The sequence below is a fragment of the Diospyros lotus genome, chromosome 11 (assembly GCF_014633365.1).
Source record: "Diospyros lotus cultivar Yz01 chromosome 11, ASM1463336v1, whole genome shotgun sequence".
NCBI classification, from domain to species: Eukaryota; Viridiplantae; Streptophyta; class Magnoliopsida; order Ericales; family Ebenaceae; genus Diospyros; species Diospyros lotus.
The window spans coordinates 4630141-4655813 of NC_068348.1; the positions used below are offsets into that span (position 1 = coordinate 4630141).

At 34.5% G+C, this 25673-nt stretch overlaps 1 protein-coding gene across 1 annotated transcript; it reads right to left on the minus strand.

Moving 5' to 3' along the window:
* Positions 1 to 15494: 15494 nt before the first annotated feature.
* Positions 15495 to 16466, minus strand: LOC127813263 (uncharacterized). Its single transcript, XM_052354152.1, has one exon. The coding sequence runs from the start codon at positions 16324 to 16326 to the stop codon at positions 15730 to 15732; it is 597 nt and encodes a 198-aa protein (XP_052210112.1). The 5' UTR covers positions 16327 to 16466; the 3' UTR covers positions 15495 to 15729.
* Between the last annotated feature and the right edge of the window lie 9207 nt (positions 16467 to 25673).

Genomic DNA, 25673 nt, shown 5'->3' on the forward strand with positions numbered 1-25673 from the left:
CTTAAAAAAATTCCAATTTTTCCAAAATTCCCGCTGCTCGCGCACACGCCGCTGCTTCTGTTCCCTTCTAATTTCTACTGCAGATTAACACTTCAATTGGCTGAAATTGAGGCTTTAATTTAAGAGGAGGAGGACTTGGTGGAGAGGAAGTCACGTGGGCTGGGCACAGAGGCGGCTCCTTCATGCGGCCCCGTTTTGGCGCTTCAATAATGCTGGAATTAATTTCCAGCAAACAACAAGTTTCAGCGCACACACCATCTCAGCTAAACATTCCTTTAATTTAATATACACCACTTTTGCATTATAAAGGTTAACTTGTGATTACTATTCAATGCAGCACTCCACGTTACTTCACTACTCCAATTCTTTAGGCTTATTATATTATATTCACACAACTTATAACTATATTAAATATATAGGATTCACAGCAACCTATATTCTTTTGATAGTTTATTACTCTTATGATTGTTAATAATTATTATTATAACTATGAATTAACAACACCTATTAATATCCCTTTTAAATTAAATTAACACAATAAACTGATAATTAAATTAAATTCTGCTTTACGGGACGTTACATCCTTTAATTTATCTATGCCGTAATCCATTTTTTGTGAGAGTAATCATGGCTTGATTGATCTTGCCCCAATCGTTTTTTGTGAATGTAGAACATTGCAATATCTCTGATTTCACATTCTCGTAAAGAATACCGATAAATGCGTGTTCGTTCTCATCAGACCACAACATTGGTTCTTTAGTCTTACCTCTGTGACCACCCTTGGTTCTTGAAAAAAAAATATGAAGCCAACATGAAAAATATACTCCAACTTACCAAATATACTCCACACGACATGAAAAATAATTCAACATCATAATTTGATAGACCCACCCTTGGACCAAGGAAAAGAAAAGGAAAACAAAAACAAACACGAGGAAAAACTGCAAGACTAATACAGCCTGCATTCTAAACTTTTTTATGTTTACAACCTAATAATTCATAAAACTTTAATGATCATCAATTGTAAATAATATTTATAGACAATTAGTAGCAGTATCATTATATATATATAGTAATCAATAATCAACAATTAGAAATCGATAAACAGTACATATAATGGTATCAATAAGCAGTATATAAGTAAGTACGCGCCAATAATTTCTTTCAGTAGTAAGATGAAAACATTTCACGAGTTTCAAATCATTTTAGCAATATGTTCAAAAGTAATTAAGATAGAGCAAGTAATAAATTAATATAAGATGTAAGAAAATAAGAGAAAGACATGGTATATTCCGTCTACTCACTTAGAAAACAAGAAATTAAGTTTGTCTGTATCTGGTGGATCCTAGGTGGAATTTTGATGATCCGCTCATACAACAGATATATAGATACACATAAATTAGGGTGAAACTTTGTGTCCTAATCAGCCTGATATTTTTGAGTAGGTATTTTTTATTCTTTTATCAAGTATGCATATCTCCCTTATGAGTACACAAATAATCCACGTGTTCATAGTTTTTAATTGAAAAATAAAAAAATACCATATACATAAAGGTGCTACCAAAATGTTGACATGTGAAACAAGAAACAACAAAATTAGAAATAAATATCTAAACTCTACCCCAACAACCCTTCCCCACCACCACTACCACCACCCCCCCCTCCCAAAAAAAAAAAAAAAAGAACAGAGAAAAAAAAGAAACAGAAATAGGAACAATAAAGTAAAATAGATGAAAGAAGAATGAACCAAGGTCAATGAGAATGTGAATAAAGCACAAATTAGACAAAATTTAAGTAAAAATGATTTAACCACATAAACAAGGATCAATAATTGAATCTTAAAGAAGCAAGACTTGGGCAAAAAATATGGCAAGAAACCCACATGGCAGAAAAAATAACTAGATACCAGAAGTTGCTCACCACATAAAGGTGTTAACGATCAAAAAACATGATTCATATGCCTAATCAAAACTGATAAACATGCATTCTTATAAGAGCCTTCCCTCTACAGGAATACATTGTAATACCCCAAGTTATTATGAATAAATTTAATATTTAGTTTAATTAAATTATGCTTACATGATATGTAATTAATTTATTAAAGTATGCTTATGCCAGAAAGTATATAAATATGTAAATATAAGTATGTATAAGTATGTAAATATAAGTAGGTAAATGAAAATAAGTATGTAATAGGTATAAATATAAATGTATAGGTATATGTACGTATGTATATAAAGTTATATATATGAATACATGTATATATCCGTATAAATATATATATATATAAAAAGGGGGAAAAATCGCCGAAAATCTGGGCAGGCGCACGGCCAAGCATGGCTGCACCTGCAATTGGCCGATATGGGGTAAGGGGAGCTTTAAATGCTCCCAAGGACGCTGGTAATAGCTTCTAGGGCATGTGGGTGCTTCGATGGGACGTTCGCGGCGGAGTTTTGGCTATAAATAGCCGAGTTCGTGCATGACCCATTCATCTGAAAATTTCATAGCTAAGTTTGGGCATTTAGGGCAGTGTTGAGAGGATTTGGGAGTAGGGTTTTGATCATTGTTTCGTGGGCAACGTTTCTGCTAAGTTTGGTGGCCAACGGAGTAGAGGAAGAGGCGGATCGAAGCTTCACCGAAAAATCGCGCCTCGCCGGAGCTGTGCCTTCAATTGCATATTTAAGGTATTTTTGTTTCGTTTTTCACAAATTTAAGGCTTTTATTGTGTTCGGGAGGTCGGATATAGGAGATTAGAAGCTTTTTTTGAAACTTTTGGGGGCAGCAGCATCATCGGCGGCGTGTTCAGCCGCCGGAGAAGATGAAGAAGACGGGCGTGTGCAGCCATGCGCCCGCGAGTAGGAAGAAGGCGCGTGGCTTGCACGCGCCCGACAGAAAATAGAAATAAAAAATAAAAAGAAAAGAAAAGAAAGGAAAAGAAATAAAATTTTGCAAAAAATTTTATCTGGAATTTTGTTTATTTCATGTTTTGTGAAAATATTTCCGGAAAATGTTAAATTAACCATTTATTTAAATAGTTCTTCTATTATGGAAATAAGGAAAAATAGAAATTTAATTCAAAAAATTCCAAAAAAATCCAGAATGTTAGAAATATTATTTAAGGAATATTAGAAAAGAGAAATTAGATTTTATGAAAATCTAGATAATTTTTATGCAATTTTGAAGAGATAAAGCTTTGAAATAAAAGAAAAATTGAAGAAATTATGAAAAATAGTAAAATGATATACTAAAAATAAGTTTAATGTTTTAGGAGTCCTTAAGGGCAAGAAGTTTAAGAAATAGCTGCTCGGCACAATATTCGAGGCCGACACGCCTTTCAAGACAACTTATCAGTAAGTGTACTGTTTCAAACTTAGTACAGTTATAATTGTTTACCTTCAAATGCCTGCATCATATTGACATGCTATGATATGTACCCAACACATAGACTGCATCCACGACATGATTATGAAATGTATAAATACACGTCGATGTCATTGATCACCCGCATATGAGGCCGTAGGGAGTACGAACTGGCATCGCTGCCTTACCAAGGATGCACCCATACACCTCGGCTTCGATAGAGATGGCCGCTAAAATGATCGGTAGCCTGAGGGTGCAGTTGACACCTACGAGGTAAGACATTACATACACACATGACATAGTATTATGTACCCTTACTTAGATGGTTCATCATCTAACTTGGGTTCGCCCCTGGAAAATTCAACGTTCCAGTCAGGACTTGTAGTGATAATACCGAAGTTGGAGATGTATAGTGACGCGAGACGTCAGGAAATGAGGAAATGTATCATGTTATGTTGTAAATGAATAGTTTAAGAATTATGTACGTTTGTTTTATTTTCAGAAGCTTATATAATAACTTTGTAATAAATGCTATGTCCAGTTATTCATGTATGTATTGCCATGAGCAGGTTTGATTCAGCTTCTGCTTCGTATTTATTCTCTAGTGTAAACATCTCGTCTGCACTAGATAAGGTTTTAGGGAATTTCGAAAATAATGTAATAAAAAAAAATATAGACTAAATTTCCTAAGGCATAACATGCCCTGAAAGATGGGCTATTACATACATCACACAGTACCTAATGTAAGATAGAGAAAGAGGATATGTAATAGGATAACTAATGTAATCAACTACTGCCAATAAAAACATCAAATCAGATTCTTTTCCTACTTCCCTATTAACCTTCGGCAAGATATATCAATGATTACACTACCAATAACATTTTTAGTGAAGTAGAGCCCTTACGAAGGAAGCAAGTTGGCTATGATTCCGATTGATTGGAAACCAAGTCTATTTACCCCCCTAAGGACACTACTTGTGTACTAATCAAGAAAACTGATGTAACACAAGAAGATAATAATAGGCCTAAGGAGACTCCGACGTTAAGAAATGATGCCAATAAAAAGAACATGGACAACCTAGTTTTGGCAATAATATGTCAAAATGCAGATGCAAGAGCAAGGGATGCACTTGCCAAAGATTGTTGATATTTGATATGTATTACAGGACAACTAATCAACATAAAGTTGTAGCAATAGCTATGACCTAAGGAAAAAGGCTTTTAGATCCTCTTTACAACAAGCATAAAACTTGAGATTATATTTTTAGCAGCTTACCTTGAGATCTGCAAAGGAAAGAAACACAATAAAGGATCATTAGAATGTGTTCCACCACTAGTGAACTAAGCATAACTTCACAACGGAAGAAATATGAAATATCAAATGCAAAATTTTGTCTTAATACAACAAAATAACCTACCAATTGTGAAGCCGTGAGGCCATTTTGTCAACCAAATTCATACATATTTTGTTAGATCCAGATTTAAGCATCTTAGAAACAAAATTACTAAAATCACTTAAATCAAAATACAAATGAAATTATGAACAAAATAACTAAAATTAGAATACAAAGGGTTTGACCTGAAGACAAGATTCGTAGGAGGAAGTAACGGACGACGTAGGCGACGGGGAAGAAGACACCACCGGCGTAGGCGAAAGCGAGGCATCGCGAATCTGGGTTGCTGGTGGCGACGATGTGCGGCAGCAGCGATGGCAGTGGAAGGCGCTGCAACAGCCAACAAGGAAGAGAAAGAGTCGATGACGGCTGGAAGAGAGGAAGAGACTCGCGATTGATGGCCGAGATGGAGTCAGATCTTCTTAGATCTGGAAGAGGGAAAGAGATGGTGGTCGACGACGGTTGGTGGCAGTGATGGCTGTGGCAGGCGTGGTCGACGGCCAAGAAGATTTGGGTTGCTGGAGCTTCAAAGAGAGAATGAAGATGGATGCTTGAGTTTCAGGAAATCGGAAGACATAGAGATGGATTGTAACATCCTAAAATTTGGAGATAAATATTAATTATTAATTTTGGTATTTGGAGATTTAAGGAAAAAAAATAATTAATGAAGTTTTGTGGACATAGGAAATTTAGGTAATTAATGAAATTATTTAGAAATGTTTATGGAAATAATGATGGAATTAATTAGGCGATAATTATTAATTATTGCGTATAGGGTGATTATTTATGAGTTTAAGGAAAATATTAAATTATTTGTATTAAAATAAATTAAGGGTAAATAATTATTTATTTGGTAGTATTTATGGAATTAGTAAAATAAATTAAATTGGTGGATTTTTGGAAGTTTTAGGGTGTAAGTGAAATAAAAGGGAATTGGAGTTTGGGGGTGTGTGTGTAATTAAAGGAAATTGGGGGTGCTGAAATGTGAATTGCGAAAATGGTTGCAATTCACCTTAAATTTAATTGGAGCGGTTATATGTATGAGGGAGCAGCTGGATCAAGCAGTCGCGTGTGTGTGTGCGTGGGAGGTGGTCGCGGGTTTGATCCGCGAGGGCATGCACGCGAGGTTAGGGGATTTTGCTCATTTAATTTGGCCAGATGAGGGCCGAAAAATACGTGTTTCGGCGTCGTTTCAGCCCAAGGCGGTGGCTCCTTCCCCGTGGCCCAACGGCTGCCAAGTGGCGCACACTGGGCCATTCTTTTTATGGCTGCCAAGCAGCCTTCGTGCATGCGATTTAAAGGCTAATTTCGGCCAATTTTGAAGCAGAAACAGAAAGGAAATTGAGGGAAGAAAATGGAGAAGAAGTAGCATGCGCAATAGAGGAAATTGGGAGAAAATTCAAGATTAATTGAGGTTTAATCACGATTTAATTAGCCCGATAAGTAGAGAATTATGTATTAAACATTCTGTACGGTTGAAATTTTATTTTGGCTCCAATTTTATTAATTTTGGAAGTTTAATCTATTTTACAATGTGTATTAATTTGGTGGTGTTCAAGATTGGAAACGCTGTAATCAGCTTAAATGAGGCAAGCTCCCTCTACCCTTGCGATCTTTTTCCATTTTGTGAACCCCTCGTCTTCCCTCAATTCATTTTGGTTTCGCGTATTAATTATACGAATTGAGGATTTTATTAGCGTGTTTTAATTTAAATTAAATATGAGTCTCGTTGGGATTTTATTTGCGATGTGCCTACGTGGGTAAAAAGTATTAGAAGCGGCATATGTTTAAGAATTTTATACAGCTAAATTATTTATATTACATGATAGATTTATTTAATTAAACCTGTGATTTCATTAATTACTAGTAAACGCTTTACTTCGCAACGAGAGCACAAAGGAGGCAAGAATCAATCAATTATAGGCAAACTCCTAACCCTCTCCTCATGTTCTTTAATTTCCGTGAGAGACTCCGTGATTTCTCGTATTTTATCATCTCCTTTACGTTAATTCGACGCCTAGCATTATTTATTGAGTATTATTCATTTGATATAATTTATATTAAATCCGGGACTTCTAGAGTTTTATTTGTTGTGTACCTACGGGGGTTTGTACCACCCCTAATCCTTTCAGAATGATGTCGAACCTAATTTGGGGACTAGGTTCCTAGATGTGCGGGTTTATTTATGGATTTCTCGAGTTTATTTATGATTCGGCTAGGGCTATCAAGCAGTGGGGCAGTGGTCGATTGTCTGGTGACGTTGGAGTAGACTATCATACGGCCCTGATGTGGACCGTTGGGCGGACATTCCTAATCACTGACCGTTGATCGGTGCCAGGCACTGCTGACTAGCCCTACCACTATGTGTTTTATTGCATGATTCGATATGTTGTATTATTGTTCATGATTTGATATTCACATGGGTACGGGATGCATGTTGGGATATTCATTTATTGAGTATGCTTGGACAAGGACATTCTAGCGTGGTTAGGTTGCATCTGGCACGGGCATATGCATCGCGTGTGGTTTACTATGTGGGCGAAGCATGGCCTGATGCCTGGATGTATGGGCGCCAGTGTATCACGTTGATGCTCAATACACCATTACATTTTTATGTGCATTACATGGTTACCGACAGTTCTCAGGTCTCGGACGAGAGGACTTTTCTGATGGAGCCTTCGGCTCAATTATTCTATGGCTTGGGTGTCAGGAGGACCAAGGTGAGCACACGGGCGATAGGAGCATCGACTCGGGACAACGCGCACAAGTTTGTTGAATATACATGTTGCCTTTTAAGGCAACGGCAGATTGGTATGGGAGTTGGGTGTCGTGTGTTTTGTGTGGGCCCCAAGGACCGGTATGTGTTTTTATTATGCTATACTATTGAGTTGTAGCGTCTCATGGCTTGTGTGTGTTTGGGGGCTGGTGTTCTGGGGAGAATTTATTGGATATGTTCAACCTTCAGCCTTTTGTTTCTTTATGCTTGTTGAGTTTTTCGACTCACTTTACTTTCCATCATTCCAGGTAGTGGCAGCGTGGGTCAAGGGTAAAGGAGTCAGCTTCTAACGGCAGTGTCGGTATGGTGTACAGGAAGTCCCGTCAGTCCCTGTCGACTCTGATGGTTGAGTAGGATTTACTTTATTATTTCTACTGTGCCAGGTCATTCATTGAGTCTAGTGTATGTCGGCACAGAAGTCTGTGTTCATTTGTTTATTTTGTGTCCGCTATGTTAGCGGAGTACCCGTAGTGCATGCATGTGTATAGTTTAGCTTCCGCTGTTTCTATTATTGTGTATGCATGCCAGGGTAGTTTCTGTCTTATGTTTCATTATTTCTCCTTCCGTAAGTGCTCTTGTTCGGGTAGTTTAGGTGGTTGGGATATCCGGACGGGGGTGCTTACATGGATTCTGGACTCAAAGCATCTACACCGCGTGAATTTGAAAACACAGTTGTTTTCCGTGTTTTGAACTTTTAACCGTGTTTTGGCTGAAAACAGCCAAAACGATTTTTTGTTGTTTTTCATTTCCTTTACAAAATTTTCACTTGTTTTCGAAAATGCATTTTGAAAATAACAAAGATAACACATTTTGAGTGTTTTGAAAAACTGAAAACAAAAAATAGTCCAAAAACAACAAAGAGAACAGGCCGTTAGTATCTGTTACGAGTATTTTATAGACTATTTTTTATGGGCTGAAAATAGTTTAGAGGATTGACTCAATCCCTTAAAAGCCCAGTAAGTCCCGGGTTAAATACATCATGGCGAGGTTGCGGATCACTTCGACTGGATCATATCGCGAAAAGTCTTAAGCAATGAGACAGGTTGCCAGACTACTCAGCTCACGTCACGAAGAGATGTTGAATTTATCAGAAGCAGTTAGAGAAAAAGTCAACATTCCTAATCTCAAGCAAACCAGATCCCTGATGATGCATAATTCATTTCGGATTTTGAGAAACTGATAAAGAAATACTATCTTTATGATATTATCCTTCAATTTTGGATTTTATAAAAATTGTAAACACCTCATATTATAAATAGGGGTCAAAAATCATTGTTACTCTATTAAAATAATCAGAGAATAATCGTGGACTAGGTATCATTCTGACTGAACCACGTAAAAAATTTTCTGTGTATAACTTGTTACTAATTCTGTTAGTTTTTTTTCTTTATATTTGTGTTTATTCTCTCAGTGCGGGCTAACGAATCACGATTGACCAATTCTAAACGTCGACAATATAATACATGAAACACAAAAGCTGCCTTATAGAGTTTGTGAATGTTGATGTGATAATTAAAAATTATGAAAGTTCAATAATATTTTGTAAAATATATCAATATTTTTGGGTTCAAAGCTCTGTGGGCTTGTGTCTGGAACTAGTGGCAATAATGGGCTAGATAGAGAGGCATTGATTGTGGTTTGTTGACGAGCAGTGAGCTTTTTTTAAGTAAAAACAACGCATCCAATTTTAGAATGATTGCCATTTGAACTCACTGCCTCACCCAAGGCCTCAATGATGCCCACTTCCACCTTAACCCAATGGTTACTCCCTACTGGCATTTAAGAGATGCAGTGTAATAATAAAAGAGTAGAAAGTGGGATATAAAAAGAATGTAAAATGGTGAAGTGCAGTCTGAGGATAGAGGACACTGTATTCTTAGAAGGAACACCTCAGAATTGCCAAAAATGACAAAAGGCTTTAGGTTTAGGGTACACACACACTTTAGCTTTAGGGTACACACACACTTTGTAGTGGGCCTGAAACACTTTAGGTTTAGGGTACACACACACTTTGTAGTGGGTCTGAGTAAATTTCAATTAAATTAAAATAATCCAATCAAACAAATTTAAATTAGCAGATTAATTTTATTTTTATATTTAATTTTTTTGATTATTTCAGTTCTATTTGGACTTCTTATTGAACAACCAAATCTTTTGAAAACTGCTCACAAATTTTAATTGAGTACAAATTATTCTCAATTGAGTAATATTATTTTTACTTGAATAGTACTTATTTTTATTCAAGTAACACTTATTCTTATTCAAGTAATTTTTTTTTTATTTTGTTAGTTTTCTTTTGATTTTTTCGATTTGAGCAACTATTTGGTCAATTCGATTTGATTTTTAAAAAAAATTCAATTTATTCAGTTTGAACAATTTGATCGATTCAGTGGTCACCCTTACTCTATAGTGGAGGTATAATGTGTTAAATATCTATAAATAAAAAAAATTATATTAAAATTTATTTTAATATAAAATTGAAATAATTGAACCAAATCAGCTGCATCGATATTTACTTCTAGGAGAGTAACATTTCAGTTAAATTGAAATAATCGAACTGAATCAGCCGAAATTACCAGTTCAATTTGGTTTAAGTGGTAGGTTGGTTTGATTCGGTTTCTAAATTTAACAATTTTTGTTATATTAATTTTTTTTTAATTTTTTCAATCAATTCAGTTTTTTTTAGTTTGAGAATTTATTTAATTGGTTCAGTTTAATTTTTGACATAAGTTTAATTTATTTAATTTAAATAATTCTATGAATTCAATAATCAAATTGATTGAATATTTACTCTTATTTACTTCTAAACTAAATCAAATAATTAGTCATATATATATTTTGATGGTTAGAGGCGTACGTCACTTTTGAGTTGAAAAAGGATACATTAACATTGATGTGAGTCCACGCTTTGTGTAATTTATAAGTAACGGCCCACTGTCCTTTTCATGAATAATAATGCTATTAAAATTAAAACTGTCTCTCAAATTGAATTGTCCAAATCACCCCCAGTTAAATTAATTTAAATCGTTAAATCGTGATTTTTTATTTATTTGAGCAGTCGGTGACTATTTGGGTTATTGGAAAAATCAATCATGGTGGTCAATTTTAATTTTATAATTTAGTAAATTGACATGTAAAATTAATTGTCTATACTCTTCAATTGAAACTTAAAAAACTCTTGTAATTTACTAAGTTAGTGTTTATTAAAATGAGTAAAATAAGATTGCATTAGGATAAAATTGAAATATTTTCCAAATCAATATATGAAATTGTTAAGATAAGATTGAAAAATATTTTAAGATTTTTATTAAATTTTTTAAAATACATTAGAAGATGCAAACGTCATTTTTTCTTATCTGTAAAGTGTCAAATATACTTATTTAGAAGGAGGAGAGATAAGCATATTTGAAAAATATCAGATAAAAAATCTCGTATTTCTTTTTCAAATGTTATCAAGACACATTTAACAAATACATTGGAAATGACAAAAGTTTAAAAAAAATTTCATATCTTATATTTTTCGGTCTATATCTTTATTAACAAACACTACCTACCCCAATATCATATTTAACAAAAAAAAAAAAAAACCCTAATTTGAAAAGTTGTTGGACAATATTTTTTAATTTAAATATTTGAAATAAACTGTCCTTAAAACCAAGGTTGTTAAAATCGAGATTTTAAGTGGGATCGACAAAGGGTCCATAAAATCGGATCGTAAAATCGAATCGTAAAATCGTAAGATTTTAGAGATAATTAAAAATACCCTTTAATTTTTGTAAATATATGTTTATAATAATATAATTTTGTAGAAAATAAATTAATATTATTTAATAACTTGATTATTCCTTATTATAATTCAAAAAATTATACTTCCCAAATATAGCTCAAAAACTAGCAGATTGGTATAGGCAATTTAGAGGCAAAATATAGGTAATTTAGAGGTAAAATATAGCTTAAAATTCTTTAGAGGATGCTTCCAATGTCTTTAATTAGATTTAGATTACAATTTTTTCTTTATCTAACATTGATTAAATCAAGTAATATCCCAATTTGGGGTTGGGTGGTTCATTAATTAATTACTTGTTTGTCTTGATTTACTTATGTAATCAATGTTAAATCAAGTAAAAATTATAATTTAAATCAAATAAATTGGAACTTATGCAATTAATGTTAGATGCTATGTGACATTGGAATTTATGTAATCAATGTTAAATCAAGTTCCAATTTAGAGGCAAAATATAACAATTCATTGCATAAGTTCCAATGTCAGATGCTATGTGACATTGAGACGTTGGAAGCATCCTCTAAATTACAACTTAAATCAATAGAGGTCTTTGAATCGTAAAATCGTTTAGGGATCTCTGAAGCGTAAAATCGTAAAATCGTACATGTAAAATCGAGATTTTATAGGATTTTATCCCAAATTGGATTTTACATAGGATTTGAATCGTTTGGGGGTCTTCGAATCGTAAAATCGTACGCGTAAAATCGGGATTTTAACAACAATGCTTAGAACTTTGAATTTGTCAAGAGTGGTGGACTGATCACTGAATCGAAGAAACGAGAATAAGAAAAAGAAACAAAATAGTTACACATGCACATAAAGAGACAACAGTTTACGTGTTCGGATCCTATTCACGGTAGGGGTTTCGTCCCTAGTCAATCTACTAGAAAATTAGGATTACAGTATAAGGATTTATAGTGTACATAAAAAGATAACAAGAATATACAAGTTATACTTACAATATGAAGAACACAGATAAACCGAGCACAAGATATGTACAAGCCTTTCCAGTACTCAAAATAATCCTCTATTTACCTTCCTTTCTTACTAGACTTCATTGATATTAGAGAAAGATCAATGAATAGACATATTAGGGTTAAGGTTCTTACTGCTTTGAGAAAGAGAGAACGAGAGAGTTTGCGAGATGCGTCTAGGGTTCAGAATGACCATTTCTCTTCCATCAAGCTTTATATATAAAAGGGGCAAGAGACTTGAGCCGTCGGATGAGCCAATGTGAATGATCAATAACTCCAATAAAATTCGACAAAAGACAACAACAAAATATTACATAAATCCAATGCAAATTAACATAAAATGCAGATCCAAATTAACATATTAACAAATACGTATCAAATATCATTGAATCATATAATAAAAACATATTATAAATCAACATTATTTAAATCACAAATAATAACACAATGTTTTAATTTAGATATTTGAAACAAAGTGTATTTGAATTGAATTTATTGAAAGTTGTTAGATAATATTTTAACTTAGATTCTTGAAATGGAATGTATTGGACACATTGACATATAGTTGTGTTTTTTAATTTGAAACTTTATTTGTTTTGTGGTTTTTGGCAGTTTCTATGATTCTTTTGATTTTGTTGGATGAGTATTAATTGTCAAACTTCAGTTACTATGTTTTTTTACATTTACATTTTTCAAACCGCTAAATTATAGTTTGAGTGATTTGAAAGATGTCGTGATTTGATTATGACTTCAAAATAGTCAAACCATCATTAGGGGTTTTGTTTAGAAAATACTTCTCAAATCGTTCAAACCGACCATTGCACATTCTTTGTGATGACTCTTTTTTTTTTTTTTTTCTCTTTTCTCTTTCTCTAATTTCTCTACTCTAAGAGCTCATTGCTCGAAGAATCCATCACTACATAGTTTGGAGGAAAAAGTAGAGAATCAACACTCAACGATGGTTCGGGCAACCGATTAGAACCCATCATTGGTGATTGGTTCCAACACACAATAATTTTTTTATTTAATTAGATTTAGATTTAATATAATTTAATTACTGTTAATTGACTTGAAGTTTAAATAAGAGTCATAATAGAAGGGATGAGCCAAAAAAAAATTAAAGCAACAAAGTCGCAAAAGGCTAATTTTAAAATGCATGGGGTGCCATAAAAATTGCATCAAGTCATAATTGCAATTTACCTTACATAAATTTTTAAAAATATATAATAAATTGGACAGCTCTAAAATACTCATGACAAAAAAATTATCTTTTAACAACGGAACAAATTTATCGCTAAATGTCTAAAATTTAGTCACTAATTGCTTAGTAGTGAATTTTTAAATTCATTATTAATTAGAGACAAAAAAAATCTATCACTAAAATCAAGAATTCAATAAAAAAAAAATATGAGAGAAAAAAATTCCATAACTAATTAGTTATAAAATTGAATTTTATCGATAATAACATGTGTAATATCAACAACAAAAGGGTGGCCTTCTCATTTTTCTTAGAGGCACAACCAAGTGGTAAAGAAAGGGTTGTAAAGATGCAATTATGTTAAAGTTTGTTAGTCTGGGATCGATTTTTGAGGGAAGCAATTTCTCCTGGAGTGGTCGTTGGTAAGTGTTAATGGATGCAGCCTCAAACCCTGATCACTTGGGCATATTCTTCGATTTACTTCTCTCGTGATAACCCAAGAACGAGTTCGGCGAGAGACACGAGTAATGACACATAATTAAAAAAAAAAAAAAAAAAAAAAGGATCTGGGCCCAATGGCTAGGCGTGTGCGACACTAATGTGCACGTAGCCAAGCCACAAAGCCCAAAAATCAGTATTTCCCCTATGACTCAAACCCAAACCTAACATGAATGAAGACCCTAACATAGTTTATTAAGCCCGAGGGTTATCAACCTAATCAATTATTTATTCGCCTCAACTTATATTTAACTTATTCTTCCCTATTCTCTATAATAAAATCCTAATTTTCTATTGAATTCTTGGTCCTATCAATAACTAATAAAATTATTATTAAATTATTATATGTGAAAAATACTAGCTCTTTAATTATTTTTTCATAAAATAAAAAACTCTTAATATAGAGTTTAGAGACAAGAATTTTTCTATGTCTGAACTCATATGCTGCTTCTACAAGTGTTAGAATATAAATATTATTATATTTATATTTTAAAATATAAATATTAATTATTTTATATTTTAAAATATAAATTATTATTGCACGCAAACTTGAAATTTTAAAATACCAATTATTTATAATTTAAAATACCAATAATTTTATTATTGCTCTTTCACTTTTAATTATTTTTATTTTATGTTTATTTAATTTTATATAAATAGAAATAGAATTAATTTCATCTTTAAGCTGAGGTTAGAATTAATTTTATCTCTGTTTATACAAAATTAAAGAAACATATACTCAAATTCATAATAATTTACTTAAAAGATTAACAATAAATTTACTTAATAATTTAGATCGATTACTAAGAGAATGTAAGATAAATATGATGTGAGTTTCTATTAATAATAATCATATCTTTAAGAGAACAATTCTAAATTATTCTTATTTTTAAATAAAATTATTATAAATTTATATATATTACGTGAATTTATAAAAATTATCGTTAAACATATTTATGAATATAACATTTTTTATATAACAAAAACAGATTATTATTTAAAAATAAAATTCAAATAAGATTATTTAATTATTATTTTTAATACAATAATTAGTATGGCCCTCTATACATATATATTATATATATAAAGTCAAAAAGGACAGTTCTACCCGAATCCCGAAGTAAGAACTCATCAAAATTCGAGCGGATTTTTACCCACCCGTAATTATTACCCGCCATTTCCGCTCGCATTGCTTTCTAATTATTGCTTGCGCGTTGCGACAATCCAATTGTTTTCTTCCTCTTCTTCTTTTTTTGTTTTCTTTAAATTGAAAACATAGGTTTTGGCGGTAACTGTTTCTTGGAAATAATGAGCCGAAAGGTCCACAACGGGAACTCATCCATCCCCACTGGACAGGATGGCAGCTTTGTTGAATATTTGCCCCAACCGCATGTGCATTCCAGTCCAATCGATTTGGCTAACCAACCAAGCCAATGCCCTTCACTCATTCGACGTTACAATCACTATCAACTTAAATATCTATCAAATGGGCACCGTTACGGTCACATAATTGCTGGAAAACGACTTTGTTTATGGGATGAAACTAAGACTAGTTAGTTAGACTTGAGTGTAATTACAGGCTCAGTCTCAAGTCACCAAAAATGCAAACCTCAGAAGAAGGGTCTAACTTTTTTACAGTTTCTTCACCAATTTTCGAGTTCAAACCAAACACCCAAGTGAGAAGAGAAAAAAAAAACCAAAAAAGCAGGAAAATAGTGCTGAATTCTTTCTGCTCCTAGCAAGGATTAGCAATGGTAGCCCAACACAGACCCATCGCTGACGGAAATGGCGACCCGACAATCCGCTCTGGCCTCCACGTGGTGGGCGAAGAAATGCAGGAGACCGACCCGGCCCGCCATCTCCATCTTCGACTCGATCTCCATCGTGGGCCCCACCCGCGCGGCGCTGAGGCCGTCGGAGATGGTGGGGCCCACATTCTCCGGGGAGGCCGAGCCCGAGGCGAGGGGGAAGGACTGAACGGAGAAGGTGGCGGCCATGTACTGGGTGCGGCCGGCGGAGATCTTGCCGGCGGGGATGAACATGAAGCCCACCTGGGTGCCGGAGTAGAGGAGCTGGAGGGTGCTGTCGTAGTGGGTGAAGGAAGCGCGGTTGGGGTTGTTGACGGCCACGTACTGGGAGAAGGTGAAGTTGACGGTGCCATTGCCGGCGGAGAAGGTGGGGAGCTCGACGGAGTTGACGGCGATCTTGGGCTCCTTGGGCTTGAAGAGGGTGAAGTAGACGATGAGGATGACGATGACCACGAAGATCAAGAAGATGGTGGCCACCACGCACGACGCCAAGTTTGTCCGACCGGACGGCGGCCGTTGCCGGTGTTTGCTCATCGTCTAGAGAGAGAGAGAGAGAGAGAGATTGAAGAGCAAGCAAGTGGATATTGAAGAGTGAGGAAGGAAAGTCTTCTTTTATTTTTTGCTTTACTGTAAAATTTTGTCTTTGCATACAAAGAAATTGAGACAAAGTTATTTGGTCGACTGTCACGTGACCTGAAATTATTTGGTGGAGAAGATCATATGTGTTGTTGATGGCATTGGAGAAAAGTTCAGAATAGTATAAATTATATGACATCGAGATGGGTTAGGTTTGAAGACTAACTTAACAAGATCCACTTAAAAGACTATACTTCTGTTATTTATTTATTTTTTTAAAAATAAAACTCACCTATAAAGAGAATGATATCTAAGAGGTTATAAACCTCATATACTTTATAGTAGACTATAATATATCACCATGTTCTGCAGTTTGAGAGCCACGACGACAAGTTATGTACTAGCCACAGCTAGTCTTAGACGAACACTATAATATCGATATCACCTCTGTCACTGCATGATTATAACTGGAAGACATGGGGTCGACTCTAATATCACTGTTACACCCCTTAAGTAAAACTTCTCCTAAAAAGTTAGTTGTAAATGAGAGAATGCTTAAAAGGTTATAAACCCCATACCAAAAACCTAAATCTCCGTTCTCTTTGTTGTTTTCAGCCTGTTTTCAGTTTTTAATTTTTTAAAACCATAAAAATGCATTTATTTTACTATTTTCAAAAATAAGAAAAAAAAATTGTAAAGAAAACCCAAGAGTGTTTTCAGTCAAAACATACTAAACACGCCAAAACTTGGAAAACACTCTCACCTCATCCTCTTCCCACCCCCAATCTCGCACACAACAACATCCATCATCTCTTCTCTCATTTATATTCTTTTCTCTTCCTTCTCAAGGCTCGACCGTCAACCGCGCCCGCCAATGCCATCACCCTCGCAAGACGCCGTTGAACGCCCCTCATCGTTCGACTGCCCACTGATTTTGTCTCATTTCTTTTCTCATATCTCCTCCATTCTCTTCTTTCTCTTGCTGGTTTTTGGGTATGTTGGTCGATGGGGATAAGGGTATCAGGTGGTTGGATCTAATTGTTGAAAACCACCGGCCACGGTTGCTAGTGGTGAGTGCTAGTGCGTTTATGTAGGTGTGGGTTTGGTCGAAAGTTTAAGCTTAGATCTATGGAGATCCGGCCGTTGGATATTGCTGATTTTTTGGTATGTTGGTCAATGGGGATGAGGGTGTAAAGTGATTGCCTCTAATAGCCGGAAACCACTGGCCATAGTGGCCAGGGGTGATTGACAGTGCATTTTTCAATTTTAGCTAAAAATTAAAAATTAGATTTGTAAGGCCCGCTTTCGAATATTCCCATTTATTATAAGATATTCGAAAGAAGGTCATTACAGATGTGATATAGAACAAACCATAATAAAACAAACGATTCATTTCATTTCTAGTAGCGGAAATTAAATTAAGGTTCAATTACATTTTCATAATCTCATAACCCTAGGCTCGATGGCCATACAAAATAATAAGAGGTTCAAATGCCAATAAACAAATAGATTCTCATCACTATAAAGTCTCACCAAATCACTAACTAGGATCTTTGAAGTTAGGACGCGTCTCCGTACACCACTATCCCTGGACTGCAGTCTTACTAGACTTGCCCCCAATAACAGTATTTCCTTTACTTGGAATGGTAAAGAAGATCAAGTGAGCCACAAGGCTCAGCAAACTCGAAAAACAATGGACAATATATAGGATCCAAGGACATGATGACACTAAGAAGAGTAATCAAAGATTTCACAATTATGTACAAGATTCATAATTCATGAATTTATCAATTCAACTTAGTATATCATGTCACCATGTATCACTATGCAAATGTGCATAAAATTTCAATATCATTATCAATTCTCACAGGCTCGCAAGCCATCAATCAATACATGCAAGAGTGCATTATTTCATTATCAATATCAATTTTTCCGGCTCTCAAGCCATAAATCAATGCATGCAAAAGTGCATAAATTCCATAAAATCTCACAAATAAATATGGAGCCAACCTGATGGGCTATGGCCACCTCGTCCCACGCTAGGTGTTCTAGGGTACCATTTTTCCCTCTGTGCAAAATAATAAGTGCGCAAAACATATATATGTGTAACATGTACATGTTTGCATCATGTATACATTTGACAACCACATGTATTTCAAGTTTTGTTTCTACGATATTCATACTTTCAACATCACTTACTCATGCCGGGTATTTTTCCATCATCAGATAAATTCAACATATTTTACTTCATGACGTTTTCCATGTTTAAGATGTAAATTATAACTTATAAGTAATTTTGGGAGTTGCTATTTAAGGTTAAAACTTGATTCAACATTTGGGGAGTATTAGAGATTTAATATGTTATTTTTCCATTATTATTCATATAACTGGATCCAATATACAACTACTTGCATTTATGCTCATATCTCAATCATAATAAAGAACGGCAACCCAAAAATATTTTCATCTCACAAGTTGTTGCCATAGTTATATATATTTTTATGCCCATCTCACAATATTGGATAGCTGTTCACTCATATCAAGTATGCACATGCTACAGTAATTTATTCAAGAATTTATTAAATCAATTGATATTTTACTTTTGGAAAATAAAATAGTTTGATAGAATCTTCAAATCTATAATTGAGTTGAAGCAAAGTTATGAAAATCAGTCTTTCTCGAATTCTATAGGAAGTAAGGTTGAGTGTTAAGATTCAAAATTAATAACCTTTTGATAATCTCAACTTGCTTTCAAAAAAAACGAAACTAGGAAATGATAAGTGTTCAGATTTTTCAAATGGATAGTCGACTATACAATTATAGATAGTCGACTATGGATTATGGTTAGTTAACCTATGGATAGTCGACTATGGATTATGGATAGTCGACTATGGGCTTATGGATAGTCGACTATGGGCTATGCTTTGTCGACTATGCCCAAACTTCTGCCGACTATGAATTTTCTCTATCGACTATGTATGTGGACTTTGAATATATATAAGTGAATGTAAAGGGGTTTTGCTTTAAGAAGAGCATCCAGTAGCTTGGGTACGGGTAATTATATGAACATATATATATATGTGTGTATGTGTGGGCTTCCAAATATGCACAGGGGCCTGAGCATCCAAAGCCTGGCTGGGTATGCATATATACATAGATATATATGTGGGTGAGGAGCTATTGGATCGTGGGTATATATACATACCTCGAGTAGCTATTAAAATCCAATAAGGAGTATACATACAGCTATCCCAAAATTATAGAAGGCTACTCGAAACAGGGGAGACCTCTCAGACTTGCAGCTTCTCTAGTTACGCATACGTATGTATATATATATATATAAGTGGATGGTTCGAATGAGGTGCTGAATATATGTATATATATATATGTATATGATTGAAATGAGGCATGGGGGGGGAAAGCACACTCAGTTATAGCTTAACACTTATTTTTACACAAATACAGAATGAGCAAGGATTCTGTATCAATTCAAACCCAAATAAATGCCATTCACCAAAAGAACTTGGAGATGATTAAATCCCCTTTAGAGACATCAACGAGACCCATAACTCATCGAGAATCAAAGATCTAAGTGTATGGAATGATATAACAGTAACAATGGTAGCAAACCAATATATATATATATATATTTTCCACACAGAAGCTTCAATAGAAGACAAAGACGAGATAGATGAAGAGAAGATCTTGCATTGGAATAAAAATGGGTAAGAGAACTTGCCTGAAGACATTCCAACAAAAGAACTTGAAACTCCCTCAATGAGCTCCAGTCGCCAGCAGCAAGACGGATAAAGAAGAAGAAAGAGATAAACTAGAAGAAGAACTCAGAGAAGATAAATGAAGGAGCGATGGAACAGTGGGAGGAAAAAAGGGAAACGACTCTGATTAGGAGATACGCCCCGGCAAAAAGCAAAAAGAAAAAAGAAAAAAGCAACAGCAACAGCTGTTGGTCTGAGTTGCCCCAGTGTAACACCCCGCTCCCACTTACGAGTGTTACTCACGAATAGCTAGCTTACTATTCACATGTTAGGGCAAAGATGAAGAGACGACTACGTTTCAATGAGAAACGACCTAGGTGAGAACTAGGCTTTGCCCTCCCTTCGCTTTACTCAAGGATACGAGAAATATCGAACTACCTCACGAAGATAAAACCAGAAACCTCGCAAAGTGTCACCCTTTCTCAAGCTCTTAATAAAGAGTTAAGGATGACTTCTCAGGATTCGACAAAACAAGCTAACTCACTCGCTTCATATAAATTATGGCATAAAACCTTAATTATAAGAAAATAATTTTTCTTTACCCCAACTATTAACCTATTTATCTCACCTTCATTTCCTTTGGAAAATATTTGGATTAATCTTTCTTTGGAAAAATTTTAATAAAATTTTTCTTATCAAATCTCCATTGATTTTTCTTTTAATTATTTCAAAATACCTCAAATTTCTAACACTTAGAAAATAAATTTTGAAATACAACATCAAGGCATCCTCAACCATTTTTTCAAAATTTAAGGAAAATACTCCATTATTTATTTTCCAAATTATAGGAATTTTTCCACAATTGCCTCAATTTTATATTAATTTAATAATTAATTTGGAGACTAAAATACTCCTTTATTTATTTATTTAAACATAATTTATTTCAAAAATTTCTAAAATAGCATATTATATTTAAATAAACAAAAAATAATAAAATAATAAAAAAAATAAAAACTTCAACCAACGGCAAGGGGGGGCAGGCAGCAGCCAGCTGCGCCCCCAGCGCGCGGCCGCGCGCGTATGGGCCGCGTGCGAGCACGCTATGCACGGCCACGCCCGGCTGCGCCCAGCACACTGCCTTAGCCTTTTTTTAAAAAATATATATATTTTTTCTTTTAAAACCCAAAATTTTCAGAATACTTTTACACTTCAAATGGCTTCCAAAACATTCAAGTTTGCCACTTTTCACCCACATTAAGCATTCATTACATATTTAACAAAATAAATACAACATTACTCACTAAACCCACAAAATATATACTACTTCGCATGCAATCTTCTTGCTTCATTACCTTTAACCTTTCAACACTCCCTTTCCTTTAGATGATTCTCCACCTACATAGAGGTCAAAGGACCTTATGAGCCAATGCATAGTAAGGCTGCTATGCAAATGTAAATGTAACATGAGAATATAAACATGTAATGCAAATGCAATACATATAATGGGTAGTCCTCCATGCCCTTATAACCACATAGGTTAAAGCACCAACTAACCCCTCCCTCATCACTAGTCCTCCATATGGCCATAAGTCCACTAGAACACAAAACATGCAATAAGACAATTACATGCAACTCATTCAAAACATGTACAAATGCAAACAAAACCCCACCACTTGGGGTTATCCCTTACATCTTTTCTTCTTGAAGCTTCAAGCCTCCACTTGCCAAGACTCTTTCTTTGGCTTTCAACCACCTTAAGAAAAATATTCTTAAAGCATTTAAATCTTGAAGACTAAAGAAATGAAAGAGAATGAAACTTACTTATTTTCTAGAAAAGATTTAACTCAAGACTTACCTCTTGCTTGCCTTTCTTCTTCCTTCTCCTAACCTTCTTCTTACTTTCTTTCTTTTAACATGTGGGAAAACCTTGCACTAAAATCTCAACCCCCTATTTATAGAGATTTCTCACTCAATCCATGCCAAAACTCAAGATTATATCTTAGCCATTGGTTTTTCTTTAATTCAAGAGACTCAATCTCAACCCTCAAATACAAGCACAATCCTTGTGCTTCTCCCAAACTCAATCTTAGCCTTTGATTTTAAGAGAACTCATCTCTAGTCTCTAGAGAAACACAATCCAAGAGGCTTAGTCTCTTTAAATCTCATCCCTTGATTTTCTTTGGAGATTAAATCCTCACCCTCCCTTATCTTTCTTCTTGAAATTATCCTACCCATGTGACAATCCATACCATTGGTAGGCTTAAATCCCAACCATTGGATTTCTTTAAATTTCAAGACTCAATCACCACCATTGGATCAAGGCTACATTTCTCATAATTCTCTAATTTTTCAAAATTAATAAATAATGACTAATTTCAAGATTGACCATTTTCTCCATTTTTCATTTAATTTAAATTCCATAACTTTTCAAGCAATTAATGAAGACTATTATCTTTTTCCTTTTGATTTAATTTAAATTGCTCTTGAAAGACATAATTCATTTTTCTTTGGCATTTAATTTAATCCACCATTTTCTAACATAAATGCATGACTAATTTCTATTTAATATGGAATTTCTTTTAATTCACTCCATAATGACTCTCATTAATACTTGGGAGATTAATTTCTTTTTCTTTTTAAATTTCTTTAAATCCCACTCTTACTTCACAAGATCATGCCAAGTGTCCCATTACACTTAATCAACAATTTTATTATTCCCAAATTAAATTAAATCTCATTCCATGAGATCTTGCCAAGTGTCACAAATCTAACCATACTTGGCTTCCATTTTATTTTCCTAATTATCCATACACTTAATCAATAATTAAATTCTCTAAAAATCAATTCTCCAATATAAATAATTTCTCCAAAAATAATTTATCTTTTTATGGGACGGAACTCCAAATTACCGGTTTGCCCTCTTAAGGCATCCTATATGTTATGTGCCTTCTCTTTAATTCAAGGGAAATTATGAAAATTTTCATATACCAATATTATCTTAATTGATAATTTTATCATAACTCCTCAAGGGTATTACACCCAGACTGATTCCCCTTTCTTTTTCTCATAACAGACAGGTTTTTTAGGGCATTTTGGTATTTGACACACATTCTTATTTCAATTTTCTTTTTCCTATCCACATAAAATATTTAAATTCCTTCACCATTGGGCCCAAGCCCAACCCAACAATTACATAGCCCACCTGATAGACCCATGAACTCGTTAACTGTGGCCCATTTCCTTATTTCCCCAATTTATTAAAAATTATACCTATATATGTATTTTCACAATTACATGAATCAAAAAATAAAAATTATACAAGTCTAAAATTATTTCTATGCCATCAAAAAGATTTATCATTAAGTATTAAAATACTTAGACCCACATTTAAAATGCCATTAAACCGACATTAAGTAATAAAACACTTAGACCCATTTATAATATAATTAAAATTCTAAACACATCTCAATGACCCAATTCATTTGGACTTTTCTCACATTTTGAATCCCGTTTGGATGGACTACCAAATTCTTATTTCCACTTACACTTTATTCCATAAATAAAAAAAAAATATTTTAAATCATCAATTAATTCAAGCAAAAATTTTCGAGCCCATAATAAAATACTCAAAAACACCTAGACCCTCTAACGGGTCGTTACAGTTTCTCCCCCCCTCAAAGAATTTAGTCCCCAAATTCGCATCTAACCACACAAACAACTGGAAAGGAAATGCCTTAGCTCATTCTTAATTTTTGCGAGTGACCTCGCCTTGATTGCGACATTACCACTGGCCATTACAAAAGGATTTGATCTACACTTCCATTCCTTCTCTCATCGTTTCGAAATGTTCAATGACATTTTCTCATATCACACCATGCGCATGACCTTTATGGTCTAAAGAAAAATCAACCACATGCTAAGGATCGATCACATACTTTCTTATCGTTACTACGTGCCACACCGAATGCACATTGGCCAAACAAGGCTAATTTATATGTCAAAAGTCCAATTCGCACTAGGATTCTTGTAAGAGTCAATAGGATGAGGGTTGGGGTTTCCCTCGAGCTTTAAACATCGCACGTTCCTCATGGCATTACCCTTAACCATGCATGGTCTTACATCTCAAATTCTAAATCCCGGCATTTTCGGTCTACATAACTTTCCTATCTATCTTAGGTCGTTTTCACTAAGGCCCTAACAGTTTTGATTTCTCAAATATTTTCTCAATAACTAGGGATATCCATCCTCCTCCTAACACACTAGCGTCTTACATGGACTGCTATAGAACGCCTCATAGGGTGGTGTCTCAATACTGGCATCTTAACTACTTTCATAAACGAACTCCACTAATAGAAGATGATCGCCCTAACTACTAAGGAAATCCAACACACGTGCTCGTAGTATCTCCTCCAATGCCTGAAGGGTTTTCTCATTCTATCGGTCTGTCTGCAGACGAAATGTAGTACTGAACTTCCACTTGGTCCCTGAGGTAACATACGACACTTCACAATATACTTGACATGATACCATTCAGTCTTACTATTTCCTTAATATACATCTCTGCCCAACGATTTAGGGAAAATGTTTTCTTAATTAGGCAAGAGGGGCTGGTTTAGTCATCTCAACTACTAGTACCCCAAACGGCCTCGTTATTTTTGCCATCCTAGGCAATCCCTACGCAAGGTCCACGGGCGCATTATCCCATTCCCACTCCTAGTTGATAACAATTGCCATAAATCCGAGAGTTTACACATTAGACATTGCAAAACAAATCTCGCCACTCCTCTCCTTAAATCGTTCTAGGTGAATAATATAATGTACCTTAGGCCTCAAGTAGGGTCCATAGGGAAACCATTTCCTATAACCACATTTGCATTCACTAGCCCATAGCATACATTTTGCAATTTCCCAATTTGGATAAGTAACTCTTAAGTACTCCTGGTGAGTCTCTTCACTCGGCGAGTGTATTTCCATTCCACCGATAGCACTATAATACCCTTTTTGACATGACTTATTTTCCCATCTTACCATTCAGTGATACCCTTCTTGACCACATGCCAATCTTAAAAGATACATCACCTCAACACCCAATCCAACAATTCATCCACTTATGGTGGAGATTCTTACTCATTATAGTTACTTTAAGTGCTACAGTCTATGCATGTTCTAAATCTCCCACGTTTCCTACTCATAGAATCATTAGGACTCTTCCTTAATGAATAGACTTGAGCGAGCACTATCTTTGTCTAGAAATCTTAAATTTCATTGTGAGTTCTTGCAGCTTTATTTCTTCCAATATATCCTTCTCATTTAACATGTTTACTTATCTAATTTGATCGTAGATCCTTCACTTCCTAGGTCACTATTGGTCATCGCCCGACGTTCTTATTTCCTTTTCTTAAGTTGACAATTGTGGTTTTCTTTTTAATTACGCATTACTATATGTTAACCCATGCAAAATCAGTATATTACAATATCATGAACCACATGACTTCATATATATAAATATATATAGATAACTTTATTGCAATAATTATTATTTCCTATGGTATTAGAAAACCAAGTCCAGCATCAACACAGTCACCAAAC